Here is a 22,499-nt window from a genome sequence, read left to right on the forward strand (position 1 = left end):
CACTGATAAGAAGATACACATGTGTACACACATGCACCTACTACAGATTGTTGTTGGTTATGTATCTTTTTGAAAGGCACCATGCAATACACATCACTCCACATGTGTTGTCAGTTTTCCTTAACAAATATGATGAACAACTTTCTGGCAAAGTATGTTTGGATCAAGCTGTTTTTCCTTATTGGCTGCAGAAAATTCTGTAGAATAGATGTCCCACAACGCAGCCAACCATTCTCATGCCAATGGGCATGTTTCCAGCACTTTTGCTTAGCTTTTTTTTTAAGGAGGTACCGGGGATTGGACCCAGGACCTCGTACATGGGAAGCAGAAGTAGGCACTCAAGGCACTTGAGCTACATCCACTCCCCCTCAGGTGACTTTTCCCCCCCGAGGCCACTGTCAGCAGTTTGGTCTTTGTGTGGGACAAATTCTGAACCCCAAGAGAGATAAAACATAGTCATGAGCACAAAGAAGGTGGCATCTCACACATCTGCCATCCACTTGCTCCATGACCTTGGATATGTCACCTTTTCAGGTTCTAGTGTCCTCACCTGAAAAATGAATTGCAGGACCAGATGCAGTTCAAGTGGTTGAGCACCCACCTCCCACACGGAAGGTCCCAGATTCCGTTCCTGGTGCCTATGGGAAAAATAAATAACAAGCAAAAAAAAAAAAAAAAATTTGCTGAACCTACCTACCCCAATGGGACTTGTGCGGACTCTCGCAAATAATATATGTAAGGTGCTTAACTCGGGGCACGGCTCAATTACAGGAGCAAATACTGTCATCCAGTTCACCAAGGCAGGGGCTGCCTTGAGACTAGACAGGGAGCTCAGGGGGCAGAGCTGCATCAGCACCCCACAGACCCAGGGGCCCAGCAGAGCCCCTGGCACCCAGAACCAGGCTCGCCAAATATTTGCTGAATGAAAAGAACAACAGCATGGAAAGGCCGCCTTGCTGGTAACTGGTCTCTCTCTTTATGCACCTTTATTCTAAGTCCAGCCAGCCACACGCCCAGAGCGGCCGCCGGCGGGCACTGGCCTTGACCGACTGGAACGACACCAGCCGGGAGTATGGCTCTGTGCTCTCGGGCAAACCTGGGCGTGAGTAGCTCCCGGGGTGGAGCTCCATTCTGCTCCTGGGGAAGTAACGCAAAGTCTTCAGGAAGACGGGCACCATTCTCAGAGTCCCTGCCGCACAACTTTTAATCTCTCGGATGGTCTGAACCCAGAGCCACTTTTAACCAATGTTCCAATGATAATTCATTACAATAATTGCTAACATTTATTGAACACTCATTGCATGTCAGCTATTGTGCCAAATGCTTAACAAAAATGATCATTTTTAAAGCCATCCACCACCCAGAAAGGTAGGACTGGTTACTATCCCCCTTTTACAGATGAGGAAACTGAGGCACGAAAAGTTACTTTTTGTACACACCAAGAGGACAATCCAGTTTCCACCCCAGCTCTGTCCAGGGTCTCCATCCTTAACTCTAAACGATAAAACCGAGACTCTCTATTTCTTCCCTACAGTAGAAAAAACATGTCCAGAAGCACTTGCCTTCCCCCACCCTAGGAATGCACCAGAGAGACCAGTCTGTCTCCGTCCTCGCCTCCCTGACGCCTGTCGCGCCCTTGCCTGCCCACAGCCACCTGTTTTTCACGAAGACCTCCGCTGGCTTCCGGGACGGACACATTTGGTACTCCATCTTCAGCCGCTCCCCGCGGAGCAGCTTCACCCGTGTGCAGAGGCTGTCCTGCTGCTTCTCCCTGCTCCTCTGCACCATGCTCACCAGCCTCATGTTCTGGGGTGTCCCCAAGGACCCGGCCGAGCAGAAGATGGACCTGGGTATTTCCCACAATCACGGCCACGGCCGGGGGGCAGGAGCCCACACACCGCCTCCCGGCAGGGGTGGAGGGAGACCGGCTCTGGGGGGGGTGGGGGGCTGCCCCTCCCAGTGACCTTCTCCCTTTCCTCTCCCAGGCGAAATTGAATTCACCTGGCAGGAAGTGATGATTGGGCTGGAGAGCTCCCTGCTCATGTTCCCCGTCAACCTCCTGATCGTTCAGATCTTCCGAAACACGCGCCCTCGGGCCCCCAAGGAGCAGGACTCCAGGCCCGGGGCCCGGCGGCCCCCCAGCTTGGCCCCGTCGCCACAGCCAGCGGAGGTCGGCCTTCTGACACTGGAAGCAGTGACCAAGGCATGTCCTCACCCTCCGCTGGGCAAGGGGTGAGGGGGCGCTCGCTGCAGCCTTGGCAGATGTGGGGGCGGGGCTGGAGCTGGGTGCCCGGCAAGCAGCTGCAGCCCCAGGTGGTCTGACCACGTCAGTTATCAAGAGCCGTCCACCAAATTACACACGCACACATTTGGGGGGTACCTACTATGTACGAAATTTTTTTTTTAGGATTTATCTATTTATTTATTTCTCTCCCCTGTCCCCCTGCCCCGGTTGTCTGTTCTGTGTCTATTTGCTGTGTCTTCTTTGTCTGCTTCTATTCTTGTCAGGGGCTCGGGAATCTGTGTCTCTTGGCTGCGTCATCTTGCTGTGTCAGCTCTCCATGTGTGCGGCGCCATTCCTGGGCAGGCTGTACTTTCTTTTCACGCTGGGCGGCTCTCCTTACAGGGCACACTCCTTGCGCGTGGGGCTCCCCTACGCGGGGGACACCCCTGCGTGTCAGGGCACTCCTTGCGTGCATCAGCACTGCGCGTGGGCCAGCTCCACACGGGTCAAGGAGGCCCAGGGTTTGAACCGCGGACCTCCCATGTGGTAGGCTGATGCCCTAACCACTGGGCCAAGTCCGTTGCCCTGTACAAAATATTAAAATACTCATTATAGACCCCCCAGGATGGAATCACATAGACAGGATTCCTTCCTCGGATTGATATACCCAGCAAGCATTTATTGAGCAGCTACTGTAGTCCACTCCATGAGTAATACAGCCGTGAGTGAGTCTGTCCAAACCCTAGAAGAGCGATTGTGGAGGTGAAAGAACGGAAGCCCAGTGAGGCCGGGCGTCAGCCCCGCAGGCAGAGCTGAGCTCTGACCCAGACCCCCCAGCACCAGCACGTCTGCTCTCGGCCACAGGGCTGCCCCCGTCCCTGAGGCTCACGCGCCTTAACCCACCGGGCACGACTTGCAGGACGTGTGGAGACTCGCCCGTGCCCTGTGCACAGCTCTGAAGCTGCCACCCCCTGCCGCGGGCCGGGACGCAGCGCGCTCGATGGACATCAACCAACTGCTGGCCCTGGTGGAAGATGTCGTTTGCCCGCAGGACACGGCTGGGCAGGCGTCCCGTGGGGGAGACAGAAAGAGAGGGGACCCTGGGCCCCTCCCTCTCGGGCCCAGACACGTGAAAGGTAAGTCCTGGGCGTTTCTGTTTTCCGTCAGGAGAAGCGGCATTTTGGAGTCAGGTGGAGAAGGGCCAAGGGCCACCTCGGCTTCACTTTGGGGTCGGGAAGCATATCGGGGTCTCCCTCACCCGCCTGGGCTCACGCCACTCCCCACCTCCGTCTCTGTACCACCCGATGCCACCCTGTCCCCCCACCAAAGGCCTCCGCACACACTGGTCCTTCGGCCTGGAATGTTCTTCACCCGCTCTTTCCTGGCCAATTCCTGCCCGACCTTCGGGCTTAAGAGTCCTCTCTGCAGGCCAGCCATCCACACCCTCCAGCCACGTGCTCTGTAGTTCCTAAGCTGCTCCTTCATGTCTTCCCTCCTGCTTGTCGCTAAATAACCAATCACGAGATGCGTGGTTTGATGCCTGCACCCTGCTTTCTGGAATGGGAGCTCCATGAGATGGGAGCCATCCCTCTGCCTTGCTCCCACTGTCTCCCCAGTGCCTGGCCCTGTGCCCCGCCTAGAAAGCGTGCACTACACATCCATGAGATGACACAATAGGAGGCCGCCACGGAATGCACGAAGCAAAACAGCATGTGGAGTGCAGGGGGAAAGCATTGGCCAGCTGCTAACCCGGGCTCTGCTACTGACTGCAATAGCTGCTGTGCAGCTTTGGACAAGTTGTTCAAGTTCTCTGAGCCTTAGTTTCCTCCCCTATAAAATGGGGATAGCGATCTGCCCAGCTCCTTGGGTTGTCGTGCAGGCTGAATGAGATCATAAGATACATAAAACGCTTTGGACCGAGCCTGACACAAAGCAGCCATTCAGTAAGTGGTGTTATGATTGGTAATGAGAGTATCTTCCGGAAACATCGCCCAGATGCTTGCAACACAAGGGTATTGGCGCTGGAACCTTCAGCTGAGGCTTCTGGGAGGAAGGCCCAGGTCAGAACGGTGAGAGAGGAGGCAGGTGGGGACCTTTACCAATCCTTTGCCAACACCCTGACCTAGTCTATAAGTCACAGAGGCCAGGATGTGCCTGGCGGAAGCCTGCTCCTCACACTTGTGTTGGTTTCTCGTTTAACCCTCACTGCAGCCCGGGAAGGGGTCACCGGGGGATGAGCACTCCATTTTGCCGTGTCCTATAACCCGTTTCTTTTTTTTGGATTTCTTTTTATTTATTTATTTATTTATTTTTTTAATTTATCCCCCCATTGTTTTGCGCTCACTGTCTGCTCTCTGTGTCCATTTGCTATGTGTTTTCTGTGTCTGCTCATCTTCTCTTTAGGAGGCACTGGGAACCAAACCTGGGACCTCCCATATGGGACAGAGGCATCCAATCACTTGAGTCATCCCAGCTCCCTGCTTTGTTGTGTCTCTCATTGTCTTTCCTCTTTGTGTCTCCTTGTTGCATGAGCTTACCGCACCTGCCCATCACGCCAGCTTGCTGACTTGCTCATCTTCTCCAGGAGGCACTGGGAACTGAACCTGGGACCTCCCGTGTGGTAGGCAGGAGCCCAATTGTTTGAGGCACATCCGCTTTCCCAGCCAATTTCATGCAGCCCTTGTACCAATGACACTGGTGCTGGGCTGGGCCCTATCCCCTGTATTAACTGCCTCCTCTTCACTGTGTTGATGACGGAGGGTTCCCCGCCCTGGGCTTATGTGGACAGTGGGGCACCTGACACCTGAGCTGGATAGTTTATTAGTTACGGACACTCAGAGCTGGGGGAGGAGGACACAGCAGCCACACAGGGCCCCAGAGGGGCTCACCTGGGAGCAGTGTGAACAGACAGGGCTGAGGGAAGCAAGCTTGTAGCAACAAGAGGGTGAGATGGCCGTGGGAGGTTGTGATTGGCTTGAGTAATTCCACAGGCTGGCAGGGAAGGGAAGCCACTACACAGAGAACAACAGCAGGCCCTGGGCACGGGCCCTGGCTGAGGAGGGGTGCATGGCCAGGGGGCCACGTCCGTGGGAGCGGAGTGGGGCAGGGGCTTTGGTGAGGCCACTTGAGCGCCTCCTGGTTGCAGATGTCAAAGCACATGAGTCGATGTTAGGCCTTATGCCACAGTGCCCAGGAGACTGGGTCCCAGGGACAGAGCATGGTTCCATCATCAGAGGCCAGGCTTCTTCAAAAAGGCCCGGGGAGGGGTGGAAAGGTTGGGATTTTTTTCCTTGAAATGAATACCCATTGCTTCTGTAATTCAAAAAACAAAACTATTTTAGGAAGCTGATATTTGAACAACCCAACTGCAGAAAGCATTCTAATTAACAGGGAAATCAGGGGCTGCTTGACTACTACCTGCATATTCGCTGCTCATTAAAGAATTTATGTTAATTGTTCTAAAGATTGATAATGACATTGTGGTTATATAGATATATATATTTTCTTCTTCTTCTTCTTCTTCTTCTTCTTCTTCTTCTTCTTCTTCTTCTTTTCTTTTCTTTATTTTCAGTACCAGGGTCAGGGATTGAACCTGGGACCTCATGTGTGGGAAGCCGGCGCTCAACCACTGAGCCACATTGGCTTCCCTGAGTTGGCTTTTTTTCCCATTTGTTTTTGCTTGTTGTTTTGTTTTTTCAGGAGACACCGGGAACTGAGCCCAGGACCTCCCGTGTGGGAAGCTGGCGCTCAACCACTGAGCCATATCTGGCTCCCTATATTTTTAAAGAGTATTTATATCCTACAGAAACTTCCTAAAATATTTAATGAAATGAGGTTTGTAATTTGCTTCCAAATCATCCCGGTGGGGAAGAGTGGGTGGGGTGCTGGTGAGACACAATCGCTCACGAGGTTCTAACTGCTGAAGGTGGGTGATGAGTACGTGTGGGCTCACTACATCATTCTCTCTACTTTCGTATGTTTGAAACTTTTCATTAAATTAAAAAAAAAGGTAAAAACAAACGATTAAGACTGAGGCCATCTTTAACACTAGGCCAACCGGGGATCAAATTCAAATCTTACCCACATTAAAGTATTTACAGATGACATAACACTATGTCTAGGATCTGCTTGAAAATACTCCAGAAAAAAAAAAATTTGTGGGGTAGGGGAGGGCAGAGAGGACACGAGATGGGCAGGTGCTATCAACACTTATCAATTGTTGCAGTGTGATGACAGGTACATTATTCTCTTATACGTGTAAGGCAGTTTTGAAAATGTCCTCGCTGTAAGACAAAGGAGAAACATCAAACCCTAACTGCCCTGTGCTCGTAGGACCTTACAGGTACCTCCCTGCACCTCGACTTCTCAGGCCCTGGCACGTGGTGGAGGCTCAATGCCCCAAGGCTGTTCTTACTACGGTGGTTGTTTTTACGCAGCCAGCCTGCTGTCACTCGGCACAGCTCATGCTCTCCCCCTGCTTGTTCCCTAGAGAAAACACGGTGCCCCGTGCCCGAGGCGGCCCTGAGCGGCCCTCAGAGGGACAGCGCCTACAAGCAGTGCCTCTACGGCCAGCTGGAGGCCGTGGAGCAAGAGCTGCGACTGGTGGGGCCCCTGGGCTTCCCGCAGCGCCAGAGCCACGCCCGCGCCCTCGGGCAGCTGCAGGCCCTGAAGCGCCACCTGGGGACGCAGCCCCGCCTCGCAGCCCCAGCAGGCCCCAGGTAACCCTCTCCCCTGGGCGCCGAGTGGGCACAACCCTCCCCAGCCTGGCGCTGCGGGGAGGGGGAATGCTGGCAACCTTGGGTATAGCGATGAGGATTCCTGCACGAATTCAGGGAGGAGGGTTTCTTTGTTTTTATTTTTTATTTATTTTTTTTAGATTTATTTTTTATTTCCCCTCTTCCCTTCCCCGCCGACCCCCCCCCCTTCAGTTGTCTGCTCTCTGTGTCCATTCACTGTGCGTTCTTCTGTGTCCGCTTGTGTTCTTGTCAGCAGCACTGGGAATCTGTGTTTCTTTTTGTTGTGTCAGCTCTCTGTGTGTGCGGTGCCATTCCTGGGCAGGCTGCACTTTTCACGCTGGGCTGCTCTCCTTACGGGGTGCACTCCTTGTGCGTGGGGCTCCCCTACGCCGGGACACCCCTGCATGGCACAGCACTCCCTGCACGCATCAGCACTGCACATGGGCCAGTGCCCCACACCGGTCAGGAGGCCCTGGGTTTGAACCCTGGACCTCCCATGTGGTAGGTGGACGCTCTATCCATTGGCCATGTCTGCTTCCCAAGTTGTGAGCTTACAAAACAATTATGCATCACATGGGAATTCATCACCGCTCCACCAACACCTTGTGGAACATTTGTTAAAGACTGTGAAAGAACATCAGCAGACTGTTACCACTACGGCCCATAGCGTACACTTGGTATATTTTCTCCATACACCAGGAGAAGGAGTTTTAACAGGGCTCTTTGCCAGAAGAGTGCCTGTACAGCACTTGGCAGTTTCTAACCATTTTCTTGTGGGCCACTTGCTACCTGCGTCTTTGGCAAGTCCTTCAATCTCTCTGAGCCTCATTTTCCTCACCTGTAAAATGGGAATAATAACAGTACCTATCTCTTGATTCAAATTTTTTTTAAAAGGCATTTTCAGAAGTAACAGGGAAGTGGGTGTAGCTCAATGGTTGAGCTCCTGCTTCCCATGTACAAGGACCCAGGTTCAATCCCCTGCACCTCCTAAAAGCAAAAACAGAAATTTAAAATAAACAAAATAACCAATGAAATTTGAATACAGGGACTGGTTATTATAAGATAATAAACTATTTCTAATTGTTAGTTATGACAACAGCATTGTAATTCAGTAAGAAAATGAACCTCTTTTGAGATGCAGTATGAATTAGGGATATATTATGCCAGGAATTTATTTTAAAATATTTCCCCTCCACCAAAAAAAAGACGGTAGAGAGACAAGGTAGTGATGATTGTTGAAACTGATCAGTTCATTCTGCTCTCAAATTTTTGTATGACTGGAAACTTTCACTAAATTTTTAAGCATTGGTAGTCCCAGCTTTCCAGACTTGCGGTGAGGATTAACGGAGCGAATTCCCTCAGGGCTCTAGCACAGGGACAGTCCGCCAGGAAGCGCCGAGCAGATGTGAGGTTTCCTCTGTAGACTCTTTTAGTTCTCTCAACAGCCCTCTGAGGTCGCTACAGGTTACAGAGGAGAAGACCGAGGGCCCGAGAGCCCTAGGGACCGAGGGCGGCGGCCGGCAGGGACGGGGGCACTCGAACCCGGCCCCGCCCTCACGCGTGCGCCCCGCGCAGCTCCCCGCGGGCGAGCAGGCCCCCTGGCGGCCTGCCCTGGTGGTGCGGCCTCGTGGGCTGGCTCCTGGTGGCGGCCAGCAGCGGCGCGGCGGCCTTCTTCACCATGCTCTACGGGCTGCGCTACGGGCGCGCCGGCTCCCGCCAGTGGCTCCTCTCCATGGCCGTCTCCCTCGCCGAGAGCATGCTCGTCACTCAGCCCCTGAAGGTGCGCCCCGCGCCCCCCCCACGCTGTGCCCCCGGGCCCCGCCGCGCCCCGCGCCCCCCCCTCCACGCTGTGCCCCCAGGCCCCGCCGCGCCCCGCGCCCCCCCCCACGCCGTGCCCCCAGGCCCCGCCGCGCCCCGCGCCACCCCCCCCACGCCGTGCCCCCGCGCCCCACACCGTCCCCACCCCCCGCCAGCGACCTGGGGCCTTCCCACCTCGTTCCTTCCCCCAGCGGGCCCCGCGCGCCCCCTGTGCAGGCCTGGGCACGAGCATGACGACCGTAATATTTGCTCATTGGACGCTCGCCCTGGGCCGGAATGTCAGTGTTACTGAATCTCGGTGTTACTGAGATTCTCGCGTTGCATCAGCGCGACCACCCAGAAGAGACGGAGGCTAAGAAATTAAGCTACACCCAGAGCAGGTGTAGCTCAATGGTTGAGCACCTGCATGTACAAGACACCCCGGGTTCATCCCCTGCTACCTCCTTTCAAAAAAAAAAAATTAGCAGTCTTCTTGCAGGGCGGGTTTAGCACAGTGGTTGAGCGCCTGCTTCACACGTATGAAGTCCCGGGTTCAATCCCCAGTACCTCTCAAAAAAAAGAAAGTTGAGGCCACAAACATCTTGCCCTGTGCTACATATGTAAATATGAAATATGGCCAGGTGCAGCCAACTTTGGCTTCTGCTCTTGGCCAGTACCTCCCCTCTCTGCAGAGGGTGGCCCGTCCCCCACCTGACCTCCCCTGCGTGGCTCCTGGCCCCATCCACAAACGCAGCCCCGGACCCCGCCCTGCCCTCCGACCCGGAGTTGATAGTTTCCAGCGTGGAGGTGGGGTTCACAGAGGGTGCTTTCCAGGTGCTGGGGTTCGCAGCTTTCTTTGCGCTGGTCTTGAAGAGAGTGGAGGACGAGGAGGAGCCTGGGGCCGCCCTGGCGGGATACCTGTCTGGCCCAGGTAACGGAGTATCTGGAGAGTCAGGGGACTGGCAGCGGTGGTCCTGCTGAGCCTGCAAGCCTGGGGAGTCCAGGCCGCGGTGGTCTTGGGCTTCCTGTCTTAGCCTTTCAGCCCTTTCCTGGTTTGTTAACACCCCAGTACCATCCAGGACAAAAGGGTCTCCTTCGCTGTCTCCCAAGAAGCCTTGCCCCTGCCCTGCCCGGGCCTCTCTCCCTCACCCTGAGTCTAACCCCTGAGCCAAGGGGCGCCGAGGGGCCACACTGCACTGGCCGGCGCTTTCTTCCAGGGACTCGGGTCCTTGGGCATTAGAAGGAAAACCAGGAATAGAACACACTGGCAGCTTGGGCTGCGAAAAGTCGTTTTAAGTTAAGGGTTTTAGGACCGGGGTCTGCAAACCCTGGCCCACAGACTGATTTTATAAATAAAGTTTTATTGGAACACAGCCGTGCGCATTGGGCTGCATATTGTCTCTGCTGCTTTACTGCCACAAGGGTAGAACTGAGTAGTTGCGAGAGACATTATGTGGCCCTTTATGGAGAAAATGTTCTGGGAGGCCAGCACCCAGTCCTCTCCCTCTCAACCCGGTTATTCACTTCCCAACCGTAATCCTGAGGGAGGCTGCCCACAACAGGAGAACTCAGGCAAAGAAAACAGAATCCACACTTTGATAATCTAGGAGATCTTGACTTTCAGGGAAAACAAAAACAAAAGGCCACGTGCACGAGCAGTAGCCAGTGTGGTCCCCTCCTCAGGCCCGGCAGTCTCCTGCTCTAGGACAGCCTTTGGCTTTGCAGATCCAAAAAGCCCATTAAAATCTCCTTCCCAAGACCATAGAGTAATTTTCCTGCACAGGATGCGAGCCTCCAAATCAGTTAAGCAGTCCTTCGGTATTCCAACTCCTGTGGCAACTACGTAGGGGATGGTACCATGTGCCAGGGACCATGCTGGAAACACAGCACGGACTTGACCAAATGGGTCACTGCCCTTGAAGGGAAGAATCCGCTTAGTAAGACGACATTAAACAAGTAAACACAGACACGTAAGTGCAGCATGTGACCAGAACCGGGAGTTGGGGGTGGATGAGAGAGCACAGGGCCTCTCTGCTGAGGTGAGCCTAAACTGACTCCTGAAGGATGAGGGAAGTAAACGATTGCACACTGTGCATGCGGAAAGTTCCTGAGGCAGGACAGAGCTGGTGGTGGTACAGGGATCGTCGACAGTGTGGGGATAGAATGGTTCAAAATAAGGTTAGAGAAGTGCGTAGGAAGCAAGTCACGGGGGGTCTTGCAGGGCATGGAGCAAAGCTGGGGTTTGGAAGTGTTTTAAATAGGAGAATAGCATAATCTGTTTTGCAATTTTAGAAAGATTACAGTGGCTATTCTTTGCAGACCAGGCGGTATTGGCTCAAAGTGGAAAGGGAGGCTATTTTAATGGTCCAGGCAGGAGAAGATGGTGGTGCAGTGGGCTGGACAAGACTGCATGGATTCAAACAAGAGCTGGGTCACTGGATATCTATCAGAATGGCAAAAATGAAAAATAGTGATAATACCAAATGCTGGTGAGGATGCAGAGAAACTGCATCACTCAACGCATTGCCGGTGAGAATGTAAAATATACAGCCCCTCTGGGAATATAGTTTGGCAATTCATTTCAAAATTTAAAATGGGCTCACCACACAACCCAGCAATTGCATTCTTGGGCATTTGTCCCAGAGAAATAAAGACTCATTTTCATGCAGAAACTTGTACAAGAATGTTTTTAGCAGTTTTATTCATAACCACCAAAAAGTATTTGGCCACTTCTAGGTATCTACCCAAGAGGACTGAAAGACTTGTATGTGAGCAATTAGAATGGCCCAAACTAGATACAATCCAAATGCCCATGGCTATTGAATGGCTCAATGAGCTGTGGTATGTTCCTTCAGTGGAAAACTGCTCAGCAAGAAAAAGGAATAAAAAGGAACAAACTACTGACACATGCAACGATGTGAATGAACCCCAAAATAGCATGCAAGGTGAAAGAGGTCAGATACCAGACTAGGTACCATGATTCCATCTTCGGAAATGTTCAGAAAATGCACATCTATAGCGACAGCTCATCAGTGGTGGCCTAGGGCTGGGGGAATGGGCGTGACTGCTAATAGGTGTGGGGTTCCTGTGGGAGTGATGACAGGGTTCTGGAATTAGCTGTATAAACTTGTAAATACGTAAGAATCACCAAATCATACACTTTAAAATGGTGACTTTTATGGTATGTGAATTATATTTCAATTTTTTAAAAATCTAATTCTAGTGGCATACCATTCAAAGCTCCTTGTCATACAAGTTTGATGGTCCATTAACTTCAAATGGACAAGTAGGAGCCTTTTGAGGTGATAAAATGTTCTGACCCTGGATTGTGGCAATGTTTGCACAACTCTATAAATTCACTAAATTCATTGACATGTACACTTCTGGCGGGTGGGTTTTATGTAAATTTTACCAGAAGATTTGAAACGGAAGAGAATTGGTGTTAGGCCAGGAGCCCCCGTCCTGCCCCCCTCACCCCACCCCCGCCCGCTTCCTGCAGGTGCACATTCGCACCTGGTAGTAGCAACCCACGGCTGAGGGACGTGGACGGAACTACAGCTGATGCGTTATCTGGCCCGGACCTTAAAACTGCAAAGCTAGCATAAACCATCACAAACTAGCCCTTGGTAGGCTAGCCCCAGAACGAGTCCTAAGTACCCCCTCCCCGTGCTTCCAGGCTGGGGCTATGCTGGCCTCAGCCGCCCGCTCAGCGCCCTCTCGTTCGAGGCTTTGTTTAAAGCCTCAGCTCCCCGCCTGATTCCTAAGACGCCCCCCTTCCTCGGCTTCCCTCCGCACCTGACAACGGGGGGTAGACCGACGGGACCTTCAACGACGGGTTATCCTCGTCCTCTGGGGCCTCAAGGTCCGTGTTGGAGTCCTGGGAGCACAGAAGAGGGCAGCACCCAGGAGGTCAGAGGGGCCTCACGGAGGGGAGGGCACCTGCTCTCTTCAGTCTGTGGGCAGTCCTGAATTCCACGCATTGGGGCCGCACGGGCACAGGCTGGAGGGTCATCTTGGGAAGTGGCTCTCCAGCGGAAGGGATGGTGGAGCCCATAGCCTGGTGAAAGAGGGCTCTTCTAGTGACTCAGGTAAAGCCTAAAACAACAACAAAGAAGAAAAAAAAGGAAAGCCTAGTGTCCCTGCCCTTTGGAGGACGGTCCTTGTGTCCTTGCTTCCACAGATCCCCGTGCCTTGTTCCGAGCACGAAGGAACAGCAGGAAGGACATCTACCAGCCGCCTCTCACCGCTGACATTGAGAAAATGAAAACCACCCGCCTCAGGGAACAGAAAGCCTTTGCCCTGATCGGGGAGATCTTGGGTAGGCACCTGCTGGCACCTTCCTACCTCCTGGCTCCCCAGAACCTCAGCAGAGATGTACGGTTCCATCCTCCCCGAGTCCCGTGTTGCTTCTGGGCCTGCTTCCCTGATGTGAGCGTGCCCCAGCTGCTCCCCTACATGTAAAGTCCATCAGGGCTCCCCACAGCCCTTCAGATGAAGTCTCAACTCCTTCCTGTGCTCTGCCCACCCCCAGTCCCTGCTCTGCCCATTGCACAGTGAGCGCTGGTCACACTGTACTCTACAGCGCAGAGGACAACGCGTCCTCTTGTGATCACAGGCCGCTCCCAAGCCTGTTCCGCCTTGTCTGTCTGGAATGTGTTAGCCTCTCCTTCCCACCTTCTGGCTAAATTCCTCGTATTCTTCCAATCTCAGCCCAAAGGCTGTGTCCTCAGAGTCCTCCCCTGACCCCCTGACAGGGGCTTTCAAACCTCAAGGTGAGTCGTCGTCTGGGTTCTGCCACGAGCAAATGTGGGTGCAAGGGGTTTGTTTTGGAGGTGATCCCAGGAAGCCCTGGACGGGGAGGAGCAACAGGGAAGAGAAGGAAGCCGACGGAAGGTAGCAGGCGGGCGGGTGCCCCTGGGCAGCTGGGCTCCGTGCCGCGGGGGCCTCTGGGAGGAGGCAGCGCGCCTTCAAGTCGTCCAGCCCAGGGGTCAGAAAGCCGAGCACAAGCCCACCAGGTCCCTGTGGAAGGCTGCTCCCGAGGGCCAGCGTGGTGACTCTGCAGCCCCCTGCCGGCCCCACCCACTGGCCGGGCATGCTCCTCTGGCCAGAGGAAGGCCTCGAGCAGAGCGTCCCGTGCTTGCAGCAAGAGGCCGTAGCGGGTGCGGGAATGAAGAGGGCTGAGGGTGTGTGGGCAGCACTCCCCAAATCCACTGGGGATGGGGTGGCTCAGACTCAGATTCCCAGGCCCCGCCCCTCCCAGGGAGAGTCTGGTTCAATAGGAATCTGCACCCCCACATGATTCTGATGCCTGGATCTCCTAAACTAAATCTCTGCACCCTCTGGACCCTTACACCTCAATCATCTGTCTCCTACGAAACAGGTGAGCTCCAGGAGGGCAGGGCTGCGGTTTCACTGCGGTGTCCTCAGCCCTGGACCTCGCAGGTGCCCCATTTTATAACCAAGTCTAGTCAACAAACACTTAGGTAGCGGCCCTCTGTGCAGGCACCGCTTTATGTGCTTGACCCACATGAATTCGTCGGCTCCCACCCAAGCCCATTTTAAAAGCATGGAGAGGTCCGGCCACGGGCCGAGGTCTGGTGGCAGGAAGTGGCAGAGCCGGGAGGGAGCCCAGCTGCGGCCGCCACAGCCCGTGGCCTCGGCCCCTCCGCTGCTCCTGGGGACTGGCTCCGTCGCCGCTGGAAGGGGCAGGGCAGCCGGCTGCCAGCCCTTGACCGTCCCGAGCCCGTGCCCGCCCCCCCCGCCCCGCGCTCCCTGCCTCGGGGGGCGTCCAGGTCCTGCCTGACGGGGCCCGGGCCTCCCTCCCAGCGTACCTGGGCTTCCTGTGGATGCTGCTGCTGGTGGCCTACGGGCAGAGGGACCCCCGCGCCTACCACCTCCACAGACACCTCGAGCGCAGCTTCGCCCGCGGCGCCCCGGCCGTGCTGGGCTTCCAGGGGTTCTTCGCATGGGCCAACACCACCCTCGTGAGCAACCTGTACGGCCCCCACCCAGGTACAGGGTGCCAGCCGCTCCTCGGCACACTCCTTCCCTCCTTTCCAGACTCCATGGCAGCCTCCATGGCAGCCTCCTAAGGTAACTGTGCCCACGGGACCTGTGACGGGTGCGCCGAGGAGAGGCCTCGGGAGGCTGCGCGCATGAGCGCGGGCCCCAGCCCTCCCTGGGTGCAGGGTGGGGGCTCCCCCGAGTGAGGGGCGACTGAGCGGGAACCAGCTAGGCGGGAGCGGGTGCGGCAGATGGACGGCGTGAGGCAGGGTGACGCCACAGCGGGCTCGGGGAGCTGCCACCAGTGGAGAGTGGCTGCAGGGGGGCGGTGAGGCCAGGGCTGGGGAGAAACAAGCAGGAGCGAGAAATCGGCGAGGAGCTCAGAAGGTCACATCTGTCCTCAAGGAGAGGCCGTGCCATGAGGGCTTCTGTTGGAGTTTCCCGGCTACGAAAGCAAATACTGTACGATGGGTCAGCCTGCGACAGGAGTGCCTGGCTCGCGGTTCCCGAGGCCAGAAGGCGGGTCTCCCCCGGGGTTCACTGTCTCCTGGCTGGCCAGCAGTCATTGCAGGGCCTGGGCTTTTCTTACAGGGCTAGAACGTGGTGGTATCTCCTCTTCCGGTTTCTCTTTTTTTTTCTTTAAGATTTTTTTATTTCTCTCCCCTTCCCCCCAGTTGTCTGCTCTCAGTGTCCATTCACTGTGTGTTCTTCTGTGTCCGCTTGTATTCTTGTCGGTGGCATCGGGAATCTGTGTCTCTTTTGGTTGCATCATCTTGCTGTGTCAGCTCTCCGTGTGTGCAGCGCCGCGCTGGGCGGCTCTCCTTACGGGGCACACTCCTTGCTCGTGGGGCTCCCCTATGCGAGATACACCCCTGCATGACAGGGCACTCCTTGCGCGCATCAGCACTGCACATGGGCCAGCTCACCACACGGGCCAGGAGGCCCTGGGTTTGAACCCTGCACCTCCCATGTGGTAGGTGGACGCTCTATCAGTTGAGGCAAATCCGCTTCCCCCGGCTTCTCTTGAATGTCAGCTTCTGGCCGCTCCCATGGCTTCTCTGTGTCCAATTTCCTTTGCTTATCAGGTCTTCAGCAATGTCGGCTCATTCGGTTTGGGCACACCTTAACTGACAGCGACTTCCAAGGTTCTCTTTACACATGGGCTCACACCCACAGGACCAGGGGTTGGGACCCGTACATCCCTTTTGTGGGGGACATGATTTGATCCCCAATGGCTTCTATGTGAGGGACTAACATAATCAAACCTGTGGTGTAAGAAGTATCACCTGGGGAGTACGTGGACGTTGGAGACGACAGTGGGCAAGTTAAATGCTGGGGAGCAATGATGGGGCTGATCCGGGGACAGGGGGCAGGGGAGATGGAGAGAAGGCAACGGGTGCAGAAAACACTAATGAGGTAGAACTGATGTGTGCATTGAGGGAAGTTAGCACAGATGGTCTCCAGGTTTCTGGCTGGGTAATGGGGGTGCCGTTTGCCGAAAGCAGTTATGCAGGAAGTGAGCAGGGCCAAGGTGGGGAGACAGGGAGGGTGTTTGGATGAGTGTAGCCCATGGTCAGCCCTACACTCACTTGGGTATCTCTGTAATGGGTAAACCGAGTTTCACATCAGCAGGGACCTAGGCATGGATTAAGATGATTTTAGGCGGCAGACTTGGCCCAGTGGTTAGGGCGTCCGTCTACCACATGGGAGGTCCGCGGTTCAAACCCCGGGCCTCCTTGACCCATGTGGAGCTGGCCCATGTGCAGTGCTGATGCACACAAGGAGTGCCCTGCCACGCAGGGCTGTCCCCGTGTAGGGGAGCCCCACGCGCAAGGAATGCGCCCCGTAAGGAGAGCCGCCCAGCGCGAAGGAGGGAGCAGCCTGCCCAGGAATGGTGCTGCATACACGGAGAGCTGACACAACAAGATGATGCAACAAAAAGAGACACAGATTCCCATGCCGCTGACAACAACAGAAGCGGACAAAGAAGACGCAGCAAATAGACACAGAGAACAGACAACTGGGGTGGAGGGGAAGGGGAGAGAAATAAATAAATCTTAAAAAAAAAAAAAAGATGATTTTAATTGCTAGGTTTACCTACCTGCCTTTCCTCTTTAGGCTTTGTCACCGACGGGAACTCCAAGCTGGTTGGCAGTGCCCAGATTCGTCAGGTGAGGGTCCGGGGAAGCTCTTGCCCTCTTGCCCAGCAGCTGCAGTCTTCTCTCGGTGGATGCCATGCGCCGTACTCCCTGGACGTTGAAGACCTGTCCGACTACGGGGAGGGCTGGAACGCCTCCGCCCTCAATAACAGCCATGGCCTCCCCGAGGCTTGGCAGTATCAGAGCCCGAGTCAGTGCCGAGGGCACCCCATCTGGGGCAAACTCACCATGTACCGGGGAGGAGGCTACGTGGTCCCGTTGGGGACCGATCGCCGAAGTGCTTCAAGGTAAGGCTGGTTGGATTCATTTGCAGGAGAGTAAAGCAATTTGCTAGAGTCCAGGTCCAACCGGAGGGCCACAGCAGGGCCGAGTCACACTCACGCCTGTCAGTTTGGCAGAGGCTGGGGCCTTCAGAACTGTTCAGGTGGCGTTTTCAGGCCCCTGGGAGTGGTGGAATCTCAGAGTTCAGCCCCTGCTAGCGCCAGTCCAGGGACAGGGCACTCACCACCACACAGAGCCATCCATCGCCAGGCCAGAGGGCTGTGATTAAGGCTCTGCCAAGACCTGTGCGGGTCTGAGATTTTACCTACTCACAAGCTCACCCACTAGCCTGTTAACTGTCTTAAAGATTCAGACAGAAGACACAAGACTCCTAGGTCAGAGACAAAGGACTTTATTATGGCCAAAGCAACAACCAGAGCTACGAGTTGATTTTTATCAGTTCCCCAAGTCCTAGGAGAGCAATGCAAAAGGCCATGATAGGGGAGCAGATGTGGCTCAAGCAGTTGAGCACCTGCTTCCCACATGGGAGGTCGCAGGTTCGTTCCTGGTGCCTCCTAGTAAAAAACCAAAAAACCAAATGACAAGCAAACAAATGAAAAATCCAACTCAGGGAGGCCAATGTGGCTCCGTGGTTGAGTGTCAGCTTCCAACTTACGAGGCCTCGGGTTCAATCCCCCGGCCCCCGGTACCTAAGAAAAAGAAGGCCATGATAGATGCCTGCAGGGGTGGTGGGTCGCGTTTCAGGGGAGGAACACAGCTTGGCAGATGCCCTGAGAAATGAGCTGGGTGACACACAGCCAGGGCTCTGCATTCTTGGCGTCTGCAGGACACCAGGCAGACTGGAGCCAAGGAGCCCTGGGTTTAGACCCAGCATTGCTCTTTTTCAACTGTTTAACCTCAGGCAAATCAGTGAACCCCTCAGAAGCTCAGTTTCCTCCTCTGTAGCACAATACGGAGGCCGCGGCGGGGCCCCTGCCCTGCCTACAGCCACAGCAAACCCCGGGGGAGAGCAACGGCTGGCAGAGTCCACTGGGGCTAAGGACGGGCCAGGAAGAGTCTGTTTCAGCCGTTTAGAATGACCGCAGCTGCTCTCTCCGCAGCCAGGTAGCAAGCAGGGCGAATTTTAAAACAGGCCCGTCTTTATGGCTAGAGGTACGAACAGCGATGGGTGCTGTGCCGGCGCATCACACACATGCACTGACCCACTCTCTTCTAACAACACTCTGAAGGGCTGGTCTGACCACCGCTTTGTTAAATCTGTAGCTGTGTGTGCCTCCGGACAAGGGAGCAAGAGTTACACTGAATTTTTCTAACAGACGTTACCAGCCAGGATTTGAATTCAGGCCCCTCCACCACCCGCAGCGCTCCTGCTCTCGCCACTACCCCGGGCTGGCAGATCTTTAGGAACTGGTCTCACGTGCGTTCCCAGCCCCCAGAAGGCTGCCTAAGCCCCTGATGTTGTGTGTGGCTCCTCTGACCCAGAGGTTTTCAAGCTTCAACAAGCATCAGAATACCCTGGAGCGCTTGGCCAGGCTCAGCTCCTGGGCCCCTCCCTCGGGGTTACTGCCTCAGTAAATCCGGGGCGGGGCCCGAGAGTCTGCATTTCTAACAAATTCCCAGGTGATGCCGATGCTGCTGAGCTGGGCCTCAGACACGTTGAGGACCTCTAAAGGCCAGGGTCGCCGCGGCCCCCGAGACACAGCACTTCGGGCTGGCAAGCGGGGCCCACCGCCTGAGCGGCTCCTGCGGCCCCAGGAGCAGGGCAGGCCCGCGGGGAGCCCCGGCCGCCTCCCTGGGTGGGGGGCAGTGAGCCCCTGCCGGCGGGAGGCGCCCCTGAATACCCTCTCTCCCGCAGGGTTCTCCGGTACCTCTTTGACCACACCTGGCTGGACACCTTGACCCGAGCTGTGTTCGTGGAGTTCACGGTCTACAATGCCAACGTCAACCTCTTCTGCATCGTCACTCTGACCCTGGAGACCAACGCCCTGGGTGGGCAGCCTCACTTGTGCACCCACCCACGGGGTTCGGCGAGCTTGCTGCCCCTCCCCACCTCCCCTCCCGGCTAGGGCCTCCTGGGAGCAGCGGGGCCAGAGCCCCCGGCCAGTCCTTGCTGCGAAACGGGGGAGCGGGTCTCCTTCTCCCGCATCCACGGGCCCCTGAGCGCTCAGAGGCGAGGCCTTGGGCTGCTCTCACCTTAGTGCCAGCCCAGCCTCCCTCCTTTCACCCTGGCCTTGTCTCCCAAGTTCCCCTGGCGGAACCAGTTGGGATCCAAAAGCAGCTCATCCATCTCGCACTCTAGGGTGACGGCCGGTGGCTGTGGGGGCTGGTAGTGAGGGGACACGGAGGGCTGACCTGGTAACTGCTTGGACTGAAACACTATTTTACAACTTCTACCTTGATCCACAGCACAAAGTACCTTTTGCATCATGACCCAAAACCTCACACTGTTGGGGAAATGTAATTAAAAACAAAATGAGCTGCCAACCCAGAAAATCTCTCCACGGAAGTAGAAGAGAAAGGAAACAGTTGTACGATTGAATAAGCATTAAATCGAATGTGCTACCTCCCAGGCGATCCGCTAAAGAGATTGCTCACACACACAGAAAGGGGGACCCTCTCATATAGCTGGGCAGGTACAACTCAGTACCTCAAGATAAACCCCGACTAGTCCTCCGATAAGAGTTCATCCTCAATTCACCTGGTCACTGGTGTGGCCATTTGGTATTAGCTAATTGCCTTTAACCAAAGGAAAAATAAGCTGCTCATATTCTTTAGGACAAGCAGTAGGTTTGCACCCTGGAGCCAGGCACCCTACGTTCCCCACTGAACATACAAAGGGTGACGTTGGTCTAGCCACTTTCAGTAATTTTAGATATTAACCCTTTTGGCTATTTTTTAAAAAGCATCTATCTATTGTTTCAGTAATTAATTCTTAACCCTCGGTTACATACCCTTACAATAAGCAATGCAATTGATACAAGTTTTAGAAATAATATTTACCTTGACTACTTGTGATACACTCAGGTACTTTCTGTTATTTTCTATTTATTTCTCCTGCCCACCCTCTACATGCTAATCACCATCTACCAAAAACACTAAGCAAAAGCCTTTTTGGCTAGGGGAGCAGCTGTGGCTCAAGTGGTTGAGCGCCTGCTTCCCATATGGGACGTTCCGGGTTCAGTTCCTGGTGCCGCCTTAAAAAAAAAAAAAGCAAGCAAAACAAACGAAAAAGCCAACTCAGAGGAGAAAATGTGGTTCAGTGGTTGAGCACCAGCTTCCCACATACGAGGTCCCGAGTTCAATCCTTGGACCCCAGTATGTAAAAAAAAAAAAGCTTATTTGGCTAAATGATCAATTGCCTGAAACTTAACCTTCTCTCCTTTAACAATTTATTATTAAATATTAAATTACATTTTTATTACAACTTCAATACGTTTATGGTGTAATAGTAGAAAAACTCAGTATAGCTTAAATATTAAAGCTTTGTACTATACTGTACCATGTTAGAAAAATTTAATGTAACTCTTGCTCACTTGTCAGGAGGTACGCACAGTTACAGATTTAACATTAGACAGATTTAGCTCCAAGCAAAATAAATAACTATGCATGTCCTCATCTTTACTCACTCCATCGTTATCTGTACATTCACATCTGCACCTCCCTATCCTTATCACCCCAAGATTATCAGACCCCAAGTACCATGCATATTTTAAGATCAAAGCAAAAACTATTTTTTTCCAGACTTTCCTTAGGAATGTCACCTGAGAATTACCTTTCTTTGTTTCAACTGGTATAAACTCTGAGAAAAATTCTTAACAGGAAGGCTTACCAACTCCTAGATTTCTATTTAATAATGATTTCCTGGAATCAGTCATTTACACTGTAATCTTTCAGGTTAGAAAAGGCTTTTACAAACTTCCCATAATCATCCATAACCACGTAGGCTAATTACTTCATCTCAAGACAAATTTCGCCTTTACATAAGCCTATTGAATTGTAGTGAAATTTACTTGCACAACCCTTCCACAACTGTCCATATCCATTCAAGTCTTGTCCTACGTATTTTCACCCTGATTTTATGAAAAGCAGCCGTCTTATTTTAGGATGATGTACACTCCCTTAAACAAGCTTTCACGACTCTTCTACTTCTTTCCATATCCATTTAAGTCCATATTCTCATTCTGTTCTTTGAAAAACTAGTCATTTCAATTTAGGCAAAACAATTTCTTCTTTTTTGGCTGTACTGGGGCTTGGGATTGAACCTGGGACCTTATATGTGGGAAGCTGGTGCTCAACCACTGAGCTTCACATGCTCCCCAAAACAATTATTTTAAAAAGAGGTTTGTAGTAATTTCATTAACCAAAAACTTATACTTGTCATCATTGTAAAGAGTTAAAAGACTTCATGCTCTCTTATTTTATTAGAATCCATATAAATCTAGGGAGATTTCACCCAAGTAGAAAAAAATTTAAAAATGATAGTTTACATTAGAAATGTTTTCTTTTTTCTTTTCCTTCATAGGTTAAAACTTCTTTGTTTTCATAATACCTTAAGGTTGTGAAAAACCTCAAAGGCATATTGACTCTCAGGTTCTGGAGAATATATAATGTTTTAATTATTACTTTGGGCTTCTAGGTTTTAGGCTTACGTTGCATGAAAGAATTTAATTAAGGACACGCCATTGGGGTAAGGCAAGGGAGTAAAGAGTTTATTAAGAAGTAAGAAAGGAAAACCGGTACGCAAGTTGAGCCGTACACTGTGGGCATGCTGGAGGGGGCTAGGCCTTGTAAGACTTTTACCCCTCCCCCTGCATAAGCTGGGGAGCCCCAGCTGTTTGCTGTTCTGTTGGTTACCCCACCTGTTAGCTCTCGGGGCCAATGGGAAGGCCTACTAGACAGAATTCTAAGCTAAACTCGCATCTCCCCTGTCTTTCCGCTCCCAGCCCATCCCCCAGCTTCCTAAACCGGTTTTAGTGAGTCGTTGGGATTCAGTCAAAGTTAGGAGAAGGCCCTGGGGTTAGAAGAGGCTATAGTAAGATTATGGAAGAGTGCAGGGCAACCTTTTCCATTTCTTTAATAGGTTCTTTAATCAGATTTTATATGACCTTTTTAAAAATCCTGCTTGGCTTTTCTAATATGGGTTCTAGAATATTCATTTACCTATATAAGCACTTATTTAATTTTTAGCAATTTGAATAGTGCTTTTTTAAGAATTTTCATTTAACTTGATATTACCATCTGGAGGTATGAAAATATACACCAGACAAACAGAAGTAGAGTTAGACACACGAACAGAAA

The 22,499-nt window shown here is 53.2% G+C and overlaps 1 protein-coding gene across 1 annotated transcript in view; it reads left to right on the top strand.

Moving 5' to 3' along the window:
* Window positions 1–22,499, top strand: part of PKD1L3 (polycystin 1 like 3, transient receptor potential channel interacting) — a 106,539-nt gene that overhangs the window by 67,598 nt on the left and 16,442 nt on the right. Inside the window, exons 28-37 of the mRNA XM_071209523.1 lie at window positions 1,651–1,850; window positions 1,986–2,203; window positions 3,144–3,360; window positions 6,714–6,942; window positions 8,536–8,740; window positions 9,592–9,688; window positions 12,938–13,075; window positions 14,584–14,769; window positions 16,879–17,206; window positions 19,057–19,190. Of these exons, the coding sequence (XP_071065624.1) occupies window positions 1,651–1,850; window positions 1,986–2,203; window positions 3,144–3,360; window positions 6,714–6,942; window positions 8,536–8,740; window positions 9,592–9,688; window positions 12,938–13,075; window positions 14,584–14,769; window positions 16,879–17,206; window positions 19,057–19,190 (1,952 nt within the window). The remainder of the gene's footprint in view (window positions 1–1,650; window positions 1,851–1,985; window positions 2,204–3,143; window positions 3,361–6,713; window positions 6,943–8,535; window positions 8,741–9,591; window positions 9,689–12,937; window positions 13,076–14,583; window positions 14,770–16,878; window positions 17,207–19,056; window positions 19,191–22,499) is intronic.

Source organism: Dasypus novemcinctus, chromosome 18 (genome assembly GCF_030445035.2).
Source record: "Dasypus novemcinctus isolate mDasNov1 chromosome 18, mDasNov1.1.hap2, whole genome shotgun sequence".
Lineage (NCBI taxonomy): Eukaryota > Metazoa > Chordata > Mammalia > Cingulata > Dasypodidae > Dasypus > Dasypus novemcinctus.